The 16,119-nt window shown below is 39.7% G+C and overlaps 1 protein-coding gene across 13 annotated transcripts in view; it reads right to left on the bottom strand.

Annotated features, from left to right (window-relative positions):
• The window catches only part of LOC122559001 (voltage-dependent L-type calcium channel subunit alpha-1D-like), a 672,668-nt gene that overhangs the window by 297,383 nt on the left and 359,166 nt on the right, over positions 1-16,119 (bottom strand). For all 13 annotated transcript variants that reach the window (XM_087994295.1, XM_087994294.1, XM_043708069.2 and 10 more), the window contains exon 9: positions 7,711-7,880. In XM_087994295.1, the coding sequence (XP_087850421.1) occupies positions 7,711-7,880 (170 nt within the window). The remainder of the gene's footprint in view (positions 1-7,710; positions 7,881-16,119) is intronic.

Genomic DNA, 16,119 nt, shown 5'->3' with positions numbered 1-16,119 from the left:
CTGGGATTCCAGAAAACTTTAAATCATTGGAATAAATGAATGTCTTGTAAATTAATATGGAATCCCTAGTTTAGAGGTGCCAAAGGTTAGGAACTATCAAATGTAGTCAGACACTGTCAATTGTTATATTTAAACTTGAGAACTGAGAGACAGTGAATAGGGTTGTAACCACCTGTTTAAAATCTTCCGACTCTGCATGTGGTGAAAATGCATTAGCTGTGATCTTGATCTAATCTGTCTTTGAAAGGTTTGCTTAGCGTGATGCCTTTTTGCGTGTAGACTTGTGTCAATTATTTGGAAAAACATTTCTGTTGTTAACATTTCTAAGTTATCTAGTACCAATTTAAATGTTGTACTGTCAAGGAAATTAATGACTTCCTTATGTTGTGGTTTTCAATTTAATGGAAAGCTATTATTAAGGATATTGACGAATTATTCTAATCTGCTTCTAAGGGATTCCAAGCACCCAATATAGTCTCAGGATACGGGGTGAACCATTTTGAATACATTCAAGAAAGTGTCAAGAGATATGGGAGAAAACAGGAAATATAAAACATTTTGTTACAATATGATTGTTTCACCTAATAAAAGCATTAATGAGGAATAAAAAAAGTAGCCCACAAGAAATCCTCAACAGGAGCCCTTAAAAACAAATTGACTTCCACCAGCTGCAATCCACTTTTGCAAGCGTCTCACCACACATGGATCCTACTTTCAAATTACACACAGCGCTGATAACGGAGTTGCTGCTGCAAATGTCACATCAACTGACTATACTTCTGTCTCAGAAGCTCACTTTTGTTTTCAGCCCTTGTCACCAAGCTACACTGACTGCTGAGGCCATAAGTTACACAGAAACAAGTAGCAGGAGATGGCCATTTGATTTTCTAACCTGGTCTGCCATTCAATATGATTACAGCTGATCCTCTATCGCATTGCCATATTCCTGCTTTCTCCTCATATCCTTTGATGTATTTAAAGTCAAAAAATGTATCACTTCCTGGAACATATCCTAAATGATCTACCTTGTATCCAGAGATGATATCCCTAGTTCGAGACACTACTCAAGGAAAATATCCTCCGTGCTTCTAGTTTGTCTACCCCTGTTTTGCATTTCGAACAGATCCCCTCACATCTTTGTAAAATCTAGTAAATACTCAATCTAACCTCTCCTCATGGGACAGTCCAGCCATCCCCAGTATCAGCTTCGTGAACCTCCACTGCACTCCCACCATGACAGTTAGATTCTTACTTAGGTTGGGAGACCAAAACTACACACAATACTCCATGTATGGTCTCACCAGGGCCCTGTACAACTGCAGTTAAACAACACCATCTTCATTTTCTCAAGGGCTAAATTTTCACTCTCTAACTCATTAAGTGCTTCATTCACTGAACAATACCTCCTGTAATTCTGTCGACATGAGTTATGCAGCTCCAAAAGCACATTTAGAATACTTCTTCAAAATCCACACCAATTATCAATGCTCAGTAAAACCACAACACATATGGAAAGTGTTAATTTCCACTGCACACATTTAAAAAGAAACAAGACAACAGGCATAAGTTAACATAAATTTCCATTTGAAAATAACTGTCACATTCTTACACAAAAAAATCTACCTTCTGAATCACACCTTCTATGGAATGATTAAACCATAGCTAATGTTTGACCATCGCACATGCACACAGCTAGAACATTTTAACCAGGTAGTTACAATCCTATTTATTTCATCTCAGATCTTAATCTAAGATTTATATTTGACAACTGGCACAGCATTCACTATTGTAGCAGCTACTATGTATTTTCCAAGTATAACAGTTCATGAACTTACAAACTTAAACTAGAGACTCCACATTCATTTGCAATGAAATCATTACCATAGTGATATTAAGATTTCTTGAATCCCAATTAGCTCAATATTCCTTGTTGACATGTTTAAAACTGTTCTGTCTCCTACTCAGCTCTATCTTCCTGCACTTCCCCATACAGCCTCCTTCTCCTTCCATACTCACTAACAGCCCCATTCTTCACTTTCAGCTTCCTTCCCTGTGCATCCCTAGCATAGCCTCCTACTACCATTCTTGCATCCTCCATCTGCCAAAACCCACCCTTACCGTCTCTTACTTCCCCAACACCCCAAATGGAGTTTCCTTCCCTAACATTCCCTTCACACACCCAGACCCCAAATCCTCTTTTGAACTTCAGTCCTCAATTTCCCTTGTGGCCTTCATACCCTATACCCCTTTTGCAGCCCCCTTCCACCTCCCCATCCCATTGCATTGTAGCCTCCTGTTTCCACCTGCCCCTGTTGGAGCTTCACTGTCTCACCCCACCCTGTCACCCTATACCTCAATATACCTCATCTCATCTCTCCTCAAATACTTTTGCAGCCTCCACCTTCAACCAACAATGCTCCTATTATAGACTTGAGACGCAAAATTATGGACTCGCCACAAGGCTCCCACACCAGCCTCAGAAAACAGGATGGGGGGGGGAGAGTGAGAAAAAACTCACCTAACTTCAGCTGTCTGACCGCATCACATAGTCTCCAGTGACTCCATTTGCTTTCACAATTACTAATTGCTCATTCAACCACAGATTGGTTCTCTCCCACATTTGCTGCTAATAGGTTTGGGCTATCAGCAACAAGCATAGGATAAAACTAACTTGTGATTGGTAGAACAGCTCCTCACCATTATCTTCCATTCTGTTTATGCAGATACTTCTCCTGATGGGTCTATCCATGAATGAATTCTCCCAGGTGTTTTGGGGACTTTTAGGGGTGTGTTTGACCTGTGCAAAAATTCAGAATGCCATCTTTTCCAAGTCGTCCAGAATATTCAACTGTTTCTGAATATTTGCTGCTGTTTCCTTTTGTGTGGCTTGTTGTTCTGCAAGGGAAAATGTCAATACATATACTGCAATGTATCTGGGTGATATGCATACATAACTGAATAAGTGGTAGTGTGTGGAAGCTGTGAGATGAGGTTGTAATGGTCAACCAGAGCACATGATTTCGAGGTTAAGTAATGGCTAGGACACTAGAGATACCTTCCCTGCATTTCTTTGATTGGTAGCCATGGAGCCTTTTGGAGTCCTACCCTCGACAGCATACACAGCTTCAGTTTAGCATCTGATCTAAAAGATCGCATCTCTAAGCCATTGCAAATGTACTGGAATGTCATGTTAGGTTTGTGCTTGGAATATCATCTTAAGTTTATGATCAAGTCTTTGAAGTGAACTTGAATCAATAATATTCTAACTCAGAGGTGAGCGAGACATAGCCAGTACTGAAGCAAGATGTAATGTGAATGAGAAGTAACAATTGGAAAGCAAAGTATTTGGATATTGAAGAAAGAAAGATGTACTGAGAGAAGATTAGATTAGATTACATTACATTACAGTGTGGAAACAGGCCCTTCGGCCCAACAAGTCCACACCGACCCGCCGAAGCGCAACCCACCCATGCCCCTACATTTACCCCTTACCTAACACTATGGGCAATTTAGCATGGCCAATTCACCTGACCTGCACATCTTTGGACTGTGGGAGGAAACCGGAGCACCCGGAGGAAACCCATGCAGACACGGGGAGAACGTGCAAACTCCACACAATCAGTCGCCTGAGGCGGGAATTGAACCCGGGTCTCAGGCGCTGTGAGGCAGCAGTGCAAACCACTGTGCTACCGTGCCGCCCACAAGAAGGTTTTGATTGTGAAAGCGCTGGACTGTAGGAAAAGAACACTGATAGCATCTCTTGTAAAGACGTAGAGAAGAAGTGCGTGCCGTCAGAATAGTAAAGTATCGCAATGACCCCTTCCCTATTCTGGGAAGACAATGGAGAGAAGAAATTTGTCGTGCATGCTCAGAGAGGGAGTAAAAGGAGTGTTGTCAGGCTGTTATGAAAGATGGAAAGAAGATGAGCTGTACTCACCTTTAATGTTCTCTTAATACCATTGCACTTCTTTTCACCCTGAGCCCAGGAATTGGAGGATTTCCCTGTTGTTGCACTAACTCTTTCAGTTAAAAATCACACAACACCAGGTTATAGTCCAACAGGTTTAATTGGAAGCACACTAGCTTTCGGAGCGACACTCCATCAGGTGATCAGATGAAGGAGCGTCGCTCCAAAAGCTAGTGTGCTTCCAATTAAACCTGTTGGACTATAACCTGATGTTGTGTGATTTTTAACTTTGTACACCCCAGTCCAACACCGGCATCTCCGAATCATAACTCTTTCAGCCATCTCTGCCCAAAACAGCTGTATAATCATCCTTGGGGTCTTATTGTAGAGGCTGGCAGAAAGACCTTCAGTGTTCCACCTCCAGAAGAACTCAAGGAATGCACATGGGAAACTCTGTGATATAGATATTTTTAAATCAACCTGTTCAAAGATGTTATTACACACCTCTGGAACAGATGAGACTGAAACCCATGCATCCTGGGAGAGAGGCATGGACACTACCACTGTGGGACAACTGCCCCAACACTATGGCTTGTCACTGCCAAGAAGATTGTTTGCACACTTATCCAATTAAATCTTCCAGAAGAAAGCCAACCTCACATTAAGACATTTGCACTTTAAACAGCTTACCAGACATTGTGCAATGAAAAATGAGCAGGCAAATTTACAATGATATCAGGTAGGCAACCCATTAATCATAATAAGATAAGGTTCAGGAGTTAAAACTGCCTGCACTTCTTGCAGTAATGTTCAGAAAAAAAGTGGGTTCCAAGCCCCATCCCTCTCCAATTGTGCTAATTTAAAATCCGAGCTAATATGAATCATTGTAAATATTTATATGTGCAATGGCTCAGCATACGAAATGCAAACCTAACCAAATAGATTGAATAAAGGATACACTCCTTCGACCAAATCAATTATGTCATTATGTTATCCTAAAATAGATTTGATTACTGTTTGCATCTTTGAAAACTATAACTCATGAGAATCTTTTGACAGGTTGAAGAAGTTTTGCACAATTCAATCTGGAATTTGTCATGGAATAGTAAATTCATTACGCACTGACATACATTTGAAAAAGAAACAAATTTTTAAGGAAAGAGTCTGCAGAATGTAGCAAAGCTAACTTTCTGAAAAATCATTAGGGAGAATAATGCAGCACTGGTACAGTACCATCTGGGTAAGTTGTGCCTCAGGTGTTAAACACACCTGAACCTCATTGAATTAACTTCAACAGATGAACTAATTTAAGTATATTTGTGCCTCGATGCTTAATATTATAGAACCATAGAGATTAGGATCAGAGTGATTGCTATCAGAAGTGAAGGAGAGCGCTGGTTGCTCTTCACGTCAAGTATTATGACAACTGGAAATCAAAGAAACCAGATTGGCAAACCGAGGATGGTCCTGTAGGAGGGAGAATATCATTTGGGAGAACATTAAATTATTTTAACATAACTCTCCTAGCCACCTTATGAGATCGATCCTAAATTACATAGAAACTGGGATCATAATGAGCCGAAGAGTAAATGTACAATATGTACAATCTGTTTGTACTCAAAACACCACTGGACCATACAATGGGATATGTTATTCATTTGACATAATACTTCAAGGTTTCAGTGTCGAATAATGCAGAGGCTTTGAGCTCCAACTGCTGCAGAGGTTTCTTGAGCTGCATTCTCATCCCCAATGAGTTAATCAAAGAATTATTGAAAAGTTTAATTGTTTTATCTCAAACTGATTTGACAATTTATTTTTCAGAGACCAGAGAAAACAAAAAAAAAGTTATTTTTGACACATTGAAGATGCATGAAATATCACTCAATGATCCAAAAACAAATCACATGGTAATCATAGAATACTTGAAACAATTAATACAAACAAAGAAAATCTTCACAAAAAACAGAATAGTCATTTATGTTCAGCTTTGTATCTCTTCAACCTGATGTTTTCACAATCAGTCAAGTAAATCATCAATTGGTAAACAGCTACTTCACTACTTGAAGTAGTAAGTGTGATGTAAGATGTATGATTTACATATTTATTGATATACATATTTCAGGCTTTGGATTTTGGACTAGAACTATATGGGTTTTGTTCTGTGTATGAGGAAGTGTAATAATTAACTTGTTTTTCTGAAGTCATAATTTTAAAGCAATATTTTTCAGACAGCAGCTGACTGAGGGCCTTCCTGGAGTGATAATGAGAGTTTAGAACATAGAACTTATAACAGTATAGCACAGGAACAGGCTCTTCGGCCCACCATATCTGTGGCAATCATTATGCCATTCAAAACTAATGCTATCTGCCTGCATATGGTCTGTACTCATCTATTCCCTGCCTGTTTATGTGCCTGTCTAAATGTCTCTTAAATGTTGCTATCAAATCTACTTCTACCACCCCCCAGGCAGCACATTCTAGACACCAGCTATCATCTCTTTTAACTTTACCCCTCTCACCTTAAAGCTATGCCCCCTCGTATTTGATACTTCCACCCTGGGAAAAACATGCCAACTATCCACCCTATCCATGTTTCCCACAATATTATATATTTCCATCAGGTCGTCCCTCAGACTCCGATGCTCTAGCGAAAACAATCCAAGTTGGTGCAACTTCTCCTTATAGCTAATATACTCAAGTCCAAGTAAAGTCCTGGTAACTTCTTTTGCACCTTCTTCAAGTCTTCTAAATCCTTCCTGTCATGTGGCAATCAGAACTTCACAAAATACTTCAAACGTGGTCTAACTAAAATCTTCTCCAGCTGCAACATGACTCGTAATATCAGTGTTTTATGATTAGAAATAGCAACATTAAAAGGTGATAGCTTGTTTTTGATTTATCAGATCCAAGACGTGATTTTGTTTAGGGAAAATCCCATAGATTCAACAGTTTTGGTTACATTTCACAGAAGACCTGGCTGAGATCAGATGCAAGAACAGTTTCTCCTGGAGAAAGGAATTAATTGAGAACTGTTAGAAAATAAGTTACCTCAGTGTAAGGATTTTAGTTTGAAAGTTCCAGACCAGAAAGATTTGGTTAGAACCCGAGAGGTTATTTGAAACTAAGAAAATTTACAATCGGTGTTGTGAACGATCCAGGAAAAGACTATCAAAATCCTAAGACTAGGAAAAGGGTGAAACAGTTAAATCAAATTTACAGATGTGAAACAGGAGGGATCTCTCTAGTTTTTGAACACTGTAAAGAAATGGTGCTGAGATAGATGGGATTTTGTTTTCCCATATGTTTTGAAATCTTTCACATTGTGTTTTATGTAAATAGTATTGATTGTTCTATACAATTTTCATTTCTTATGTGTAATAAACTTCGACTGTATTGTTAAAAATTAACCTGCAGCATTACGTGCTTGCGTTCAGTTAAAAGCCACCAGGTTAAATAAAGCATGATCTATCAATCAAGATTTTAGTTTTGTGTCTAGACTTGTCAAGCAGGAACATCAGTTAGGATAGTAATATAAGGGTGCCTGCTTAACATATGTATTGGTGAAGTTTCTGGTTTCCAACACGTCCTGCCAGGAACATAGATTTTAACTCTGTCCAAGGTTTGCATTAGACAAAATTTTATTGTGATTCCACAAAGCTATTCCTGTATCAATAAACCAACGACTACAATAAATTTTATGCATGCAACATTTCACAGTTCAAGCTGTAATGAATGAAACAAAATAATTGGTGTTTTGTCAGTCTTATACCCCTAATGTAGTGATAAAGAAAGATACATACGATTTCGTCTCTCCGCACTCTCAATGTCTTCCTCATTCTCAGGATCAATGTCTTCTGCCTGAGTGATCCAATCCAGATATCCCTTAAGATCCTCTTCAAGTTGCTGCTTCTCACGAAGTTTCTGAAAGTCTCCTCTGGCCTTAGCCTTTTCCCTTTCCTTAGAAAATTCACTGTAAATTTCATAGTATTAAGAATTATTTCAGATAGAAAGATTATGGTGAAATACTGAAAAAGAACTTAATTGTTGTTACTTCATCACTAATTGTTATTGCTGACCTTAAATATAAAACCTCAAGTAATATGTAAGTATTCATAAATTGAATAATTTTCATGTTACTTATCCAGCCTGTGAATACAAGCAATTAATCTCTAGTATAGTATGAAATGTTAGCAATATGATACTGAACTTTTAGCCAGAAGAACTAAAATCCAAAATATTGACAAGTTATTGAATTGAAATCAATGAATTTGTGGACTAGTAATGAAAAAGAAGTGAACATTACTATTGTCAAAATGTAACTAGTTCAGTAATACATCCTTTCGGGAGGCAACCGAACACTCTTAGTGAGTGACTACAATCGCAAAAACTGAAGTGGCAGTCAATTTTCATTCCCATGGATAGCAACAGAATGGTAGCAACATCCAGGATACCACCATTGTGATGAAATTCTACGGTGAGCAGGACAGATGCCCACAAAGTGTTGCCCACACAAATTCCGTCTCGTGCATCTATACATAGCAGGCCAAAATCCGTAACCGATGCCAAAACTTACATATCTGAAAGAAATCTCAGTTAGTCTCATTTCTTGATAATCTTGTGATGATTTAGTAGATCTTAAAGAATATTACAAGTTAAACAAAGTTCCACAATAGCAGCAGGTTGCATGTGGACCTTTGAGCCTGGAATTCAAATTTCAAGGATACATTACTATCAGTATTTTTACACCTTGGCATCTGTATCGCTCTGAAATATGAAACATAGCAATCTCCCAGCTTTTTAATAATGGCTTACTGAAATGTTAACTAGTAAATAGATCTTAAAAATCCAATAATGACTGCCATTTCAGACAGTTTTCCTCGTGTGATTCACCTGAACCTTTTCAGGGAAATTTAGGACAAACAACAAATGCTGGTCTTCTCAATAATGCTTCCATCATACAGTCATAGAGTCACAGAGATGTACAGCATGGAAACAGACCCTTCGGTCCAACCTGTCCATGCCGACCAGGTATCCCAACCCAATCTAGTCCTACCTGCCAGCACCTGGCCCATATCCCTCCAAACCCTTCCTACTCATATACCCATCCAAATGCCTTTTAAATGTTGCAATTTTACCAGCCTCCACCACTTCCTCTGGCAGCTCATTCCATACACATACGACTCTTTGCGTGAAAAGGTTGCCCCTTAGGTCTCTTTTGAATCTTTCCCCTCTCACCCTAAACCAATGGCTTCTAGTTCTGGACTCCCCGACCCCAGGTCTACTTATCCTACCCATGCCCCTCATAATTTTGTAAACCTCCAGAAGGTCATCCTTCAGCCTTTGCTCCAGGGGAAGCAGCCCCAGCCTGTTCAGCCTCTCCCTGTAGCTCAAATCCTCCAACCCTAGCAACATCCTTGTAAATCTTTTCTGAACCCTTTCAAGTTTCACAACATTTTTCCATTAGGAGACCAGAATTGCATGCAATATTCCAACAGTGGCCTAACCAATGTCCTGTACAGCCACAACATGATCTCCCAACTCCTGTACTCAATACTCTGACCAATAAAGGAAAGCATACCAAACGACTTCTTCACTATCCTATCTACCTGCGACTCCACTTTCAAGGAGCTATGAACCTGCTCTCCAAGGTCTCTTTGTTCAGCAACACTCCATCCTACGAAAGAACTGAAATGTTCTTGCTGTTGGCACTTACTTTATTATCATAGCAATGGGACAGAAATCAGCAGGGTGATCTTAGGCACCCAAGATGGGTGGGTAAGAGTGGGAATTAAATTTCTAAACAAAATCAAACCCAACACCAACTTGTACAAACCTGCCTGCTTCTGGTTCAAATACACAGGCCCATAAACTGTTCTCAAGCAGTAGATTAGATTAGATTCCCTACAGTGTGGAAACAGGCTCTTCGGCCCAACAAGTCCACACCAACCCTCCGAAGAGCAACCTATCCCCCTCTGACTAATACACCTAACACTATGGGCAATTTAACATGGCCAATTCACCTGGCCTGCATACATCTTTGGACTATGGGAGGAAACCAGAGCACCTGGAGGAAACCCAAGCAGACACAGGGAGAATGTGCAAACTCCACACAGACAGTCGCCCGAGGGTGGAATTGAACCTAGGACCCTGGTACTGTGAGGCAGCAGCGCTAACCGCTGAGCCACCGAATTTGTGCTAATAAAATGTTTCAGATTTGAGCAACTATTTGGACTTAATCACCAAAGATTGTATTTCCAAACTGTTAAAGGGAGAAAATAACTCATGGATCTACAGGTAAGTGCTTTTCAACATGCTTACATCCATCCTTAAAAAAAATGAAAACAATACTAGACATTACTCCTGACGTGGTTTCACCAGAGCTCCATTTAACTGAAACATAACCTCCTTACATTTGCATTCTATTCCTCTCACAACAAACAATAACATTTTACTAGCTTTCCTAATTACTTGCTACCAAGAATAACCATTTGCAATCAAAGGAAAGGATACATAGAAATAGAATATATATTTTAAAATGTTGTATTGATTTATTCAAATATACTCAATCCAAATGATGAAGTTGTTTTGTGTAACATCAATATCTGACACTGCAGTTAACTCTGAGATAAGAATGTTGTACTTAAACTTATGTTAACTGTTTACTTGGAGTGAAATGAAAGTTTAGGCACATCTAGACAGGTAATAAATACAATGGTGACAACCAAAATCAATTACAATTTTTTTTAGAAATTGTTAGATGTTGGATAGAACCAAGGCAATTAGGTCAGACACAGTGAAACTAATTAAAACCCTGAATAATGAATTGACTTAATTGCTACTGCTACAAGAGTCAGCAGGGTCACTAATTAACTCAGTGACTTAACATTCTACTATCAGTTTCCAACTATATTTTGCCTACACTGTAAAAACCATGAAGTACGAAGAAGAATGGCTAGAACTTGATTAAAAATAGATGTATTGGAATGGTAGGTACTGTTATTACAGTGAAATTTCACTTGCAAACACAGGGCAGAAGAGATGAGGACAGCATTACAATCTCTAGAGTTTAAAGGCCAATTGCTGTTGCTACACCATTTGTAATGTACAAACAGCATCTTGCAAAGGAGCTTCCCCATTATTTTTAAGAACATTCTAACTGCTCATTAAACTTGCCCCAGAAATTAAGGCCAGTAATTAATAACTTAAATTCCATTTTCATTATATAATTGTTAATGACAGCCTATTAAGTTCCGGTTCAGTAAGTGAACAATTTAAATTGTTCAGCCTCGTTCTTTCAAATAGTGAATTGGTATCAGAGAACTTTAAAAATTGAATATTTAAAATTTCTTTTCGGACCTTTCCTTTCTTAATACAAACCTTCTTTCCCTTTCACTACTGTTCCTTCTGTATCTGATTTGATTCGAAGCCAAGCATTTCAATTCACAATGTCTGCCAGCATCTGTCGAGATTGGCAATGTTAATTCTGTTCCTGCATCCATAGATGCTGCTTAACTGACTGAGTATTTCCAACACTTCCTGTTTTTACTTCAGGTTTCCTAGAGCTGTAATACATTGCTTTTATTCGAATTCACCTTGTTTGTTTCTTCATCAGTCTGTTATTCATTTGTCAGTCATTAAGTTTCATGGGTTAGAAGATTCAAAGTTGGTCCCACTATTCACTGAAGTCCCACTCCAAACCATTTTCCTCAGCTGATGGATCAACATTCCTTCCGACTGAACACCAATTGAAAGAGGAACGGAAGATGGTAGAAGCACAGAATACATTGGACGGTGGACGGACTTCAATGTCCATCAAAGCAGCTCAGTAGCGACACTAATAATCAATGGCAACAATAAGTAATGGTACAGTTGCTAGAATGGGCCTGCAGTAGGCAGAGAGGTTACGAACAAGATGAAAAAAAAACTAACTTGACTTTGCCCTCACTCATCTCCTCGACACAGATATGCCTGTCCATGATAGGATTGGTAAGAGTGACCACTGCACAGTGCTTGTGGAGTCAAAGACCCATCCCTATAATTTTGCGTGGAATTACGACTATGCTAAATGGAATAGATATTGATTGGGTCTGGCACTCAAACTGGAGATCAGTGAAGGATTGTGGGCTATCACAATCTGTCAACTCATGGCCTGACAAATCCCTTACTCTACACTATCATTAAGGAGATGATCACCCCTTGTTCAATGAAGATGTAAGGAGGGAATGTAGGAGCAGCATCAGGAACAGCTTAAAAAAATGTTAACCTTGTGACACTACAACACAAGAATATGTGCATACTTAGAACAGCTAAAGCAACATGCAGCAGTATAACGAAATAATGCCACAACCAATGGATATAATCAAAATGTTATAGTCTTGACACATCCATGTCACAAATGACCACAATTAAACATCAAACAGGAAGTTGAAAGTCCACAAATGATGGGGCAGGAATTCAAATGCAAAGCATAGCCATTCCACTTGACATAAGCAGAGGCTGAAATAGATAAGATCTGACCAAATAGAGAAATTGAAGGGCAAATACTTCTTCAAGTTGGTAGCTCCTTGGATTTAACTGGTTAACTTCAGCAATACCCCATGGAAGTCCTAAGCCTAAGTCCACTGCTTCACTATTCAAAACTTAATTCAGTGGGATGATTATGATCTAAGAGTAGGATAAAAGGCCGGCACAACACAAAGGATGGAGGTCCTGTACTGTGCTGTACTGTTCTATGGTTCTCTGTTAGAAGAATGAAATAACTTCAGAGGTCAGTATCCTGTGCTTCAAGTCAACCTTATTTACACACGGAATCCTTGACTCTGATCGAACTCCATCACAGCCAGCTCTCAGACTGAACGGGATGTCTGACTCCTGCTTCTATCTGTCAGCCAGGACTCCCTGATTGGAGCAGAGTGGCAGCCCCACTCAGAGAACTCATTCTATGAGATCCACCTGGCTGACACTTGCTACAAAGAGTATAATCCCACATCATGCATAGAAAGTTGGTGCAGCCTTCTCAACAACGAAAAACAAAGACTGTTAATGCATGTACTAGATTTCTACGTGGATCAGATATGTAAAAGGCCAGACAATTGTAAAAAGTGAAATTAAAGTTTGCTGTTAGTCAAACAATAGTAAATAGGTAATAACCCAATAAAATATTTCCTGCTGTTGGCTCAAACTCAATATAAACAGGAAGGTTAACAGGGAATACAGCTCTTATAGCTGTATTGGAGTATTTAGCACAAGGAAGGCAGAACATAGTGGCATTGTCACTGAACTAGTATTCCAGAGACCCAGCTAATGGTCTGCAGAACCAGAATTCAAATACCACCACAGCAGTTGACATTTACACTCAGGAAATTAAAACCTTTAACTGGAATTAAAAGTCATGTGATGACCATGAAACCATTGCTCATTTGGGACAATTTGCTGTCCTCACCTAGCTTGGAGTCAGCAATGTGGTTGACTCTCAGCCCCTGAAATGGCCTGGGAAGCCACTCAGTTCCATTAAACAAGTACCAAACAGTGATTATGGCAAAGTCAGCCAAGTCAACCCTGCAAAGTCCTCCATCATAAAATATTGTGACAAAATTAATCCGTCTCACACAATCAATCAAGCAGCAATGTGTCATGATAATACTCTCAGAACTTTAATGTCTCAAACAATCCCATTCTTAGCTATGCTCTATCCCAACAGCAGAAGAGGCATTGCAGTGGCATGCGACAGGGAGTTAGTTGCCCTGGGAATCGTCAACCACACTCACTCCCATGTATCTCCTCCCTTCAAATGAATCAGCGCCCCTGTGGAAAGGGCAGAAAAAGCACAGAATGAACTCCGGGTGGAGAACATCAATGTCCATCTCAACAGCATCACTACTGGCAAACTGGCCAAGTCCGAAAGGTCACAGTGCTGACTGAGTGGAATGAGGGAACCAAAAAGAATAAAATAGAGACTTGACCTTATCCTCACCAAACTGCCTGCTGCAGATGCAACTGTCTGTGACAGTATCAGCAGCAGTGACCATCACATAGTCCAGTGGAGAAAAAGTCATGTTTTCACATTGTAGAGTGTCTTCCATTGTGTTTTTAGCACTACCACTATGCCAAAGGGGGTAGATTTAGATCTGGCAACGTTAGAATGTGTAGCCATGAGGCACTATGGACCATCAGTAGTAGTAAAACTTTCATTCAGAAACAGTACGCAAATTGTTTCCACCTGGAAGGATAAGGGCAGTAGATACGTGGGAACATTATTACCTGAAAATTCTCCTCAAAGCTACTAACCCGCCTGACTTGGAAACATAATGCTGTGTCTTCACTGTCGCTGGATCAAAATCGTGGAATTTCTCTCTAAAAGCAGTGTGGGTGTACTTACACTAAACAGACTGCAGACGTTCAAGGCTGTAGCTCACCACCTCCTTCTCAAGGGCAATTTGGGATGGGCAATTAATGCTGAGCCAGCCAGTGAAGCCCACATCCCTCAGTGAACAACAAGAAGAATCCTATTCAGCTTGCTTCCTCTTTCTTACTCTCCTAAGTACATACAACTCATTAGTTTTTGTCCTTGATAGAATTGTGGGAAATTTAGCCCCAAGGCATTGGGAAATCTTAACATTTCTGATTGTATTCTTCCTTTTATATAATCTGACGCAGTTCACCATGTTGAGACTGAACAGCAACTCTGAAAACATGGCCTACAAAGACGCATTACCCAATTCATAATGGCATCTCAGAGTTAAAGTCACTTTTACAACACTTTAAAAACTTCTAAATATAGATATATGTACAAATGTAACCGTTAATATACAATCATGTGATGCAACCACAACACACTATACTTTTTCAAGTATGCACTTGACTTTGAATTGTAGTTGCCTATGGGGGGGGGGGGGGGGGGAAAGAGTCTCTGAAAAAATACCTGACATCAAGGGCAAATCTTGATTTCCTTTTTAGTGGTCACAGAGAGTTTCCTTTATCTAGATATATTTATCTCTTCCGTCATTGATCAGCTTTTTAAAGCTAACTTTATCCACTTATTTGACAAAATCAAACAAGATCTTCGAAGATAGGAGGCACTTCCAATATCCTGGCTCGACTGCATAAACCTCATTAAGATGAATATTCTCCCTCGCCTAATATACCCAATGCAAATGCTTCCTTTAATCTTCATTAGACAAACATTCAGGAGACTGAATGACTGGCTCAGCTCTTTCATCTGGCACCGTAAACAACCCCTTATCAAACTAACCAAATTGCAACTGCCCCACAGACTGGGGGGAGTGGACTTCCCGGATATTAAATACTGTCAATTAAGCTCTCTCTTATGTGAGTGACTGGGCTTGCGGGGACTCTGCTTCAATACTGTTGGACATCGAAACTTCTCAGGCAAAGCGTCCCCTCATTAGTCCACTGTTCTTGGACAAAATGAGGACAGTTAAGGAATATTGCCATAATCCAATAATTATTAATGCAGTTAAAGCATGAAGGGTAATGCAGCAGACAAAAACATCATTCCTTACCCTTATAATTTGCATATCAGGCTTCCAAACAGGGCCAATGGATTCTGGGTTTAAACTCTGGACAGCTAGGGGTGTGTCTTGCTTGGATGATTTATTTGAAGGGGAAATAATGATGACCTTTGTTCAATTAACTCAGAAGTACGAACTACCTCGCAAAGATCTCTTCTGTTTTTTTCCAAATCAGGCATTTCATCCAAAAAGAACTACACTTCTAACCGACCCTTACAGGTCTGACACAGAGAAGAGGGTGTTTAGCGCTAAGAACACAGTCTCTGTCAGCACTCTTTATCACCTGTTGGGAGGTGCCCCTCGGATGAGACCAAGTGGCTTTGTAAAGTCTGGAAGAGAGAGCTGTGAGTTGAGATCTCTTCTAAGACATGGGAGGATATTTGGGAAAATACAAGGAAGATTTCAATTTATAACAGGATCCATGCCCTATAGTTGAAGATGCTCGACAGGGTCCACTCTGGCCCCAGACTGCCTTTCAAAATTCAGAGTGGGAGTATCCACATGTCCAAAATGCAAAATGAGTATGGGTACTCTCACTCATCGCCTTTGGTCTTGCCACAGGCTCTGTGGAAGGTGGAACAGAAAGGATCTTGGGGACAAAATTGGAGATAGACCCAGTCTCTCTTCTCCTGGGCCTGCCTAGTGTACTTACTTTAGACGTGCACAGGGAAAAAAAAC

Source organism: Chiloscyllium plagiosum, unplaced genomic scaffold (genome assembly GCF_037043375.1).
Source record: "Chiloscyllium plagiosum isolate Xiang-an unplaced genomic scaffold, Cpla_swu_hap1 HiC_scaffold_14, whole genome shotgun sequence".
Taxonomy (NCBI): Eukaryota; Metazoa; Chordata; class Chondrichthyes; order Orectolobiformes; family Hemiscylliidae; genus Chiloscyllium; species Chiloscyllium plagiosum.
This window is presented reverse-complemented; position numbering and strand designations above follow the sequence as displayed.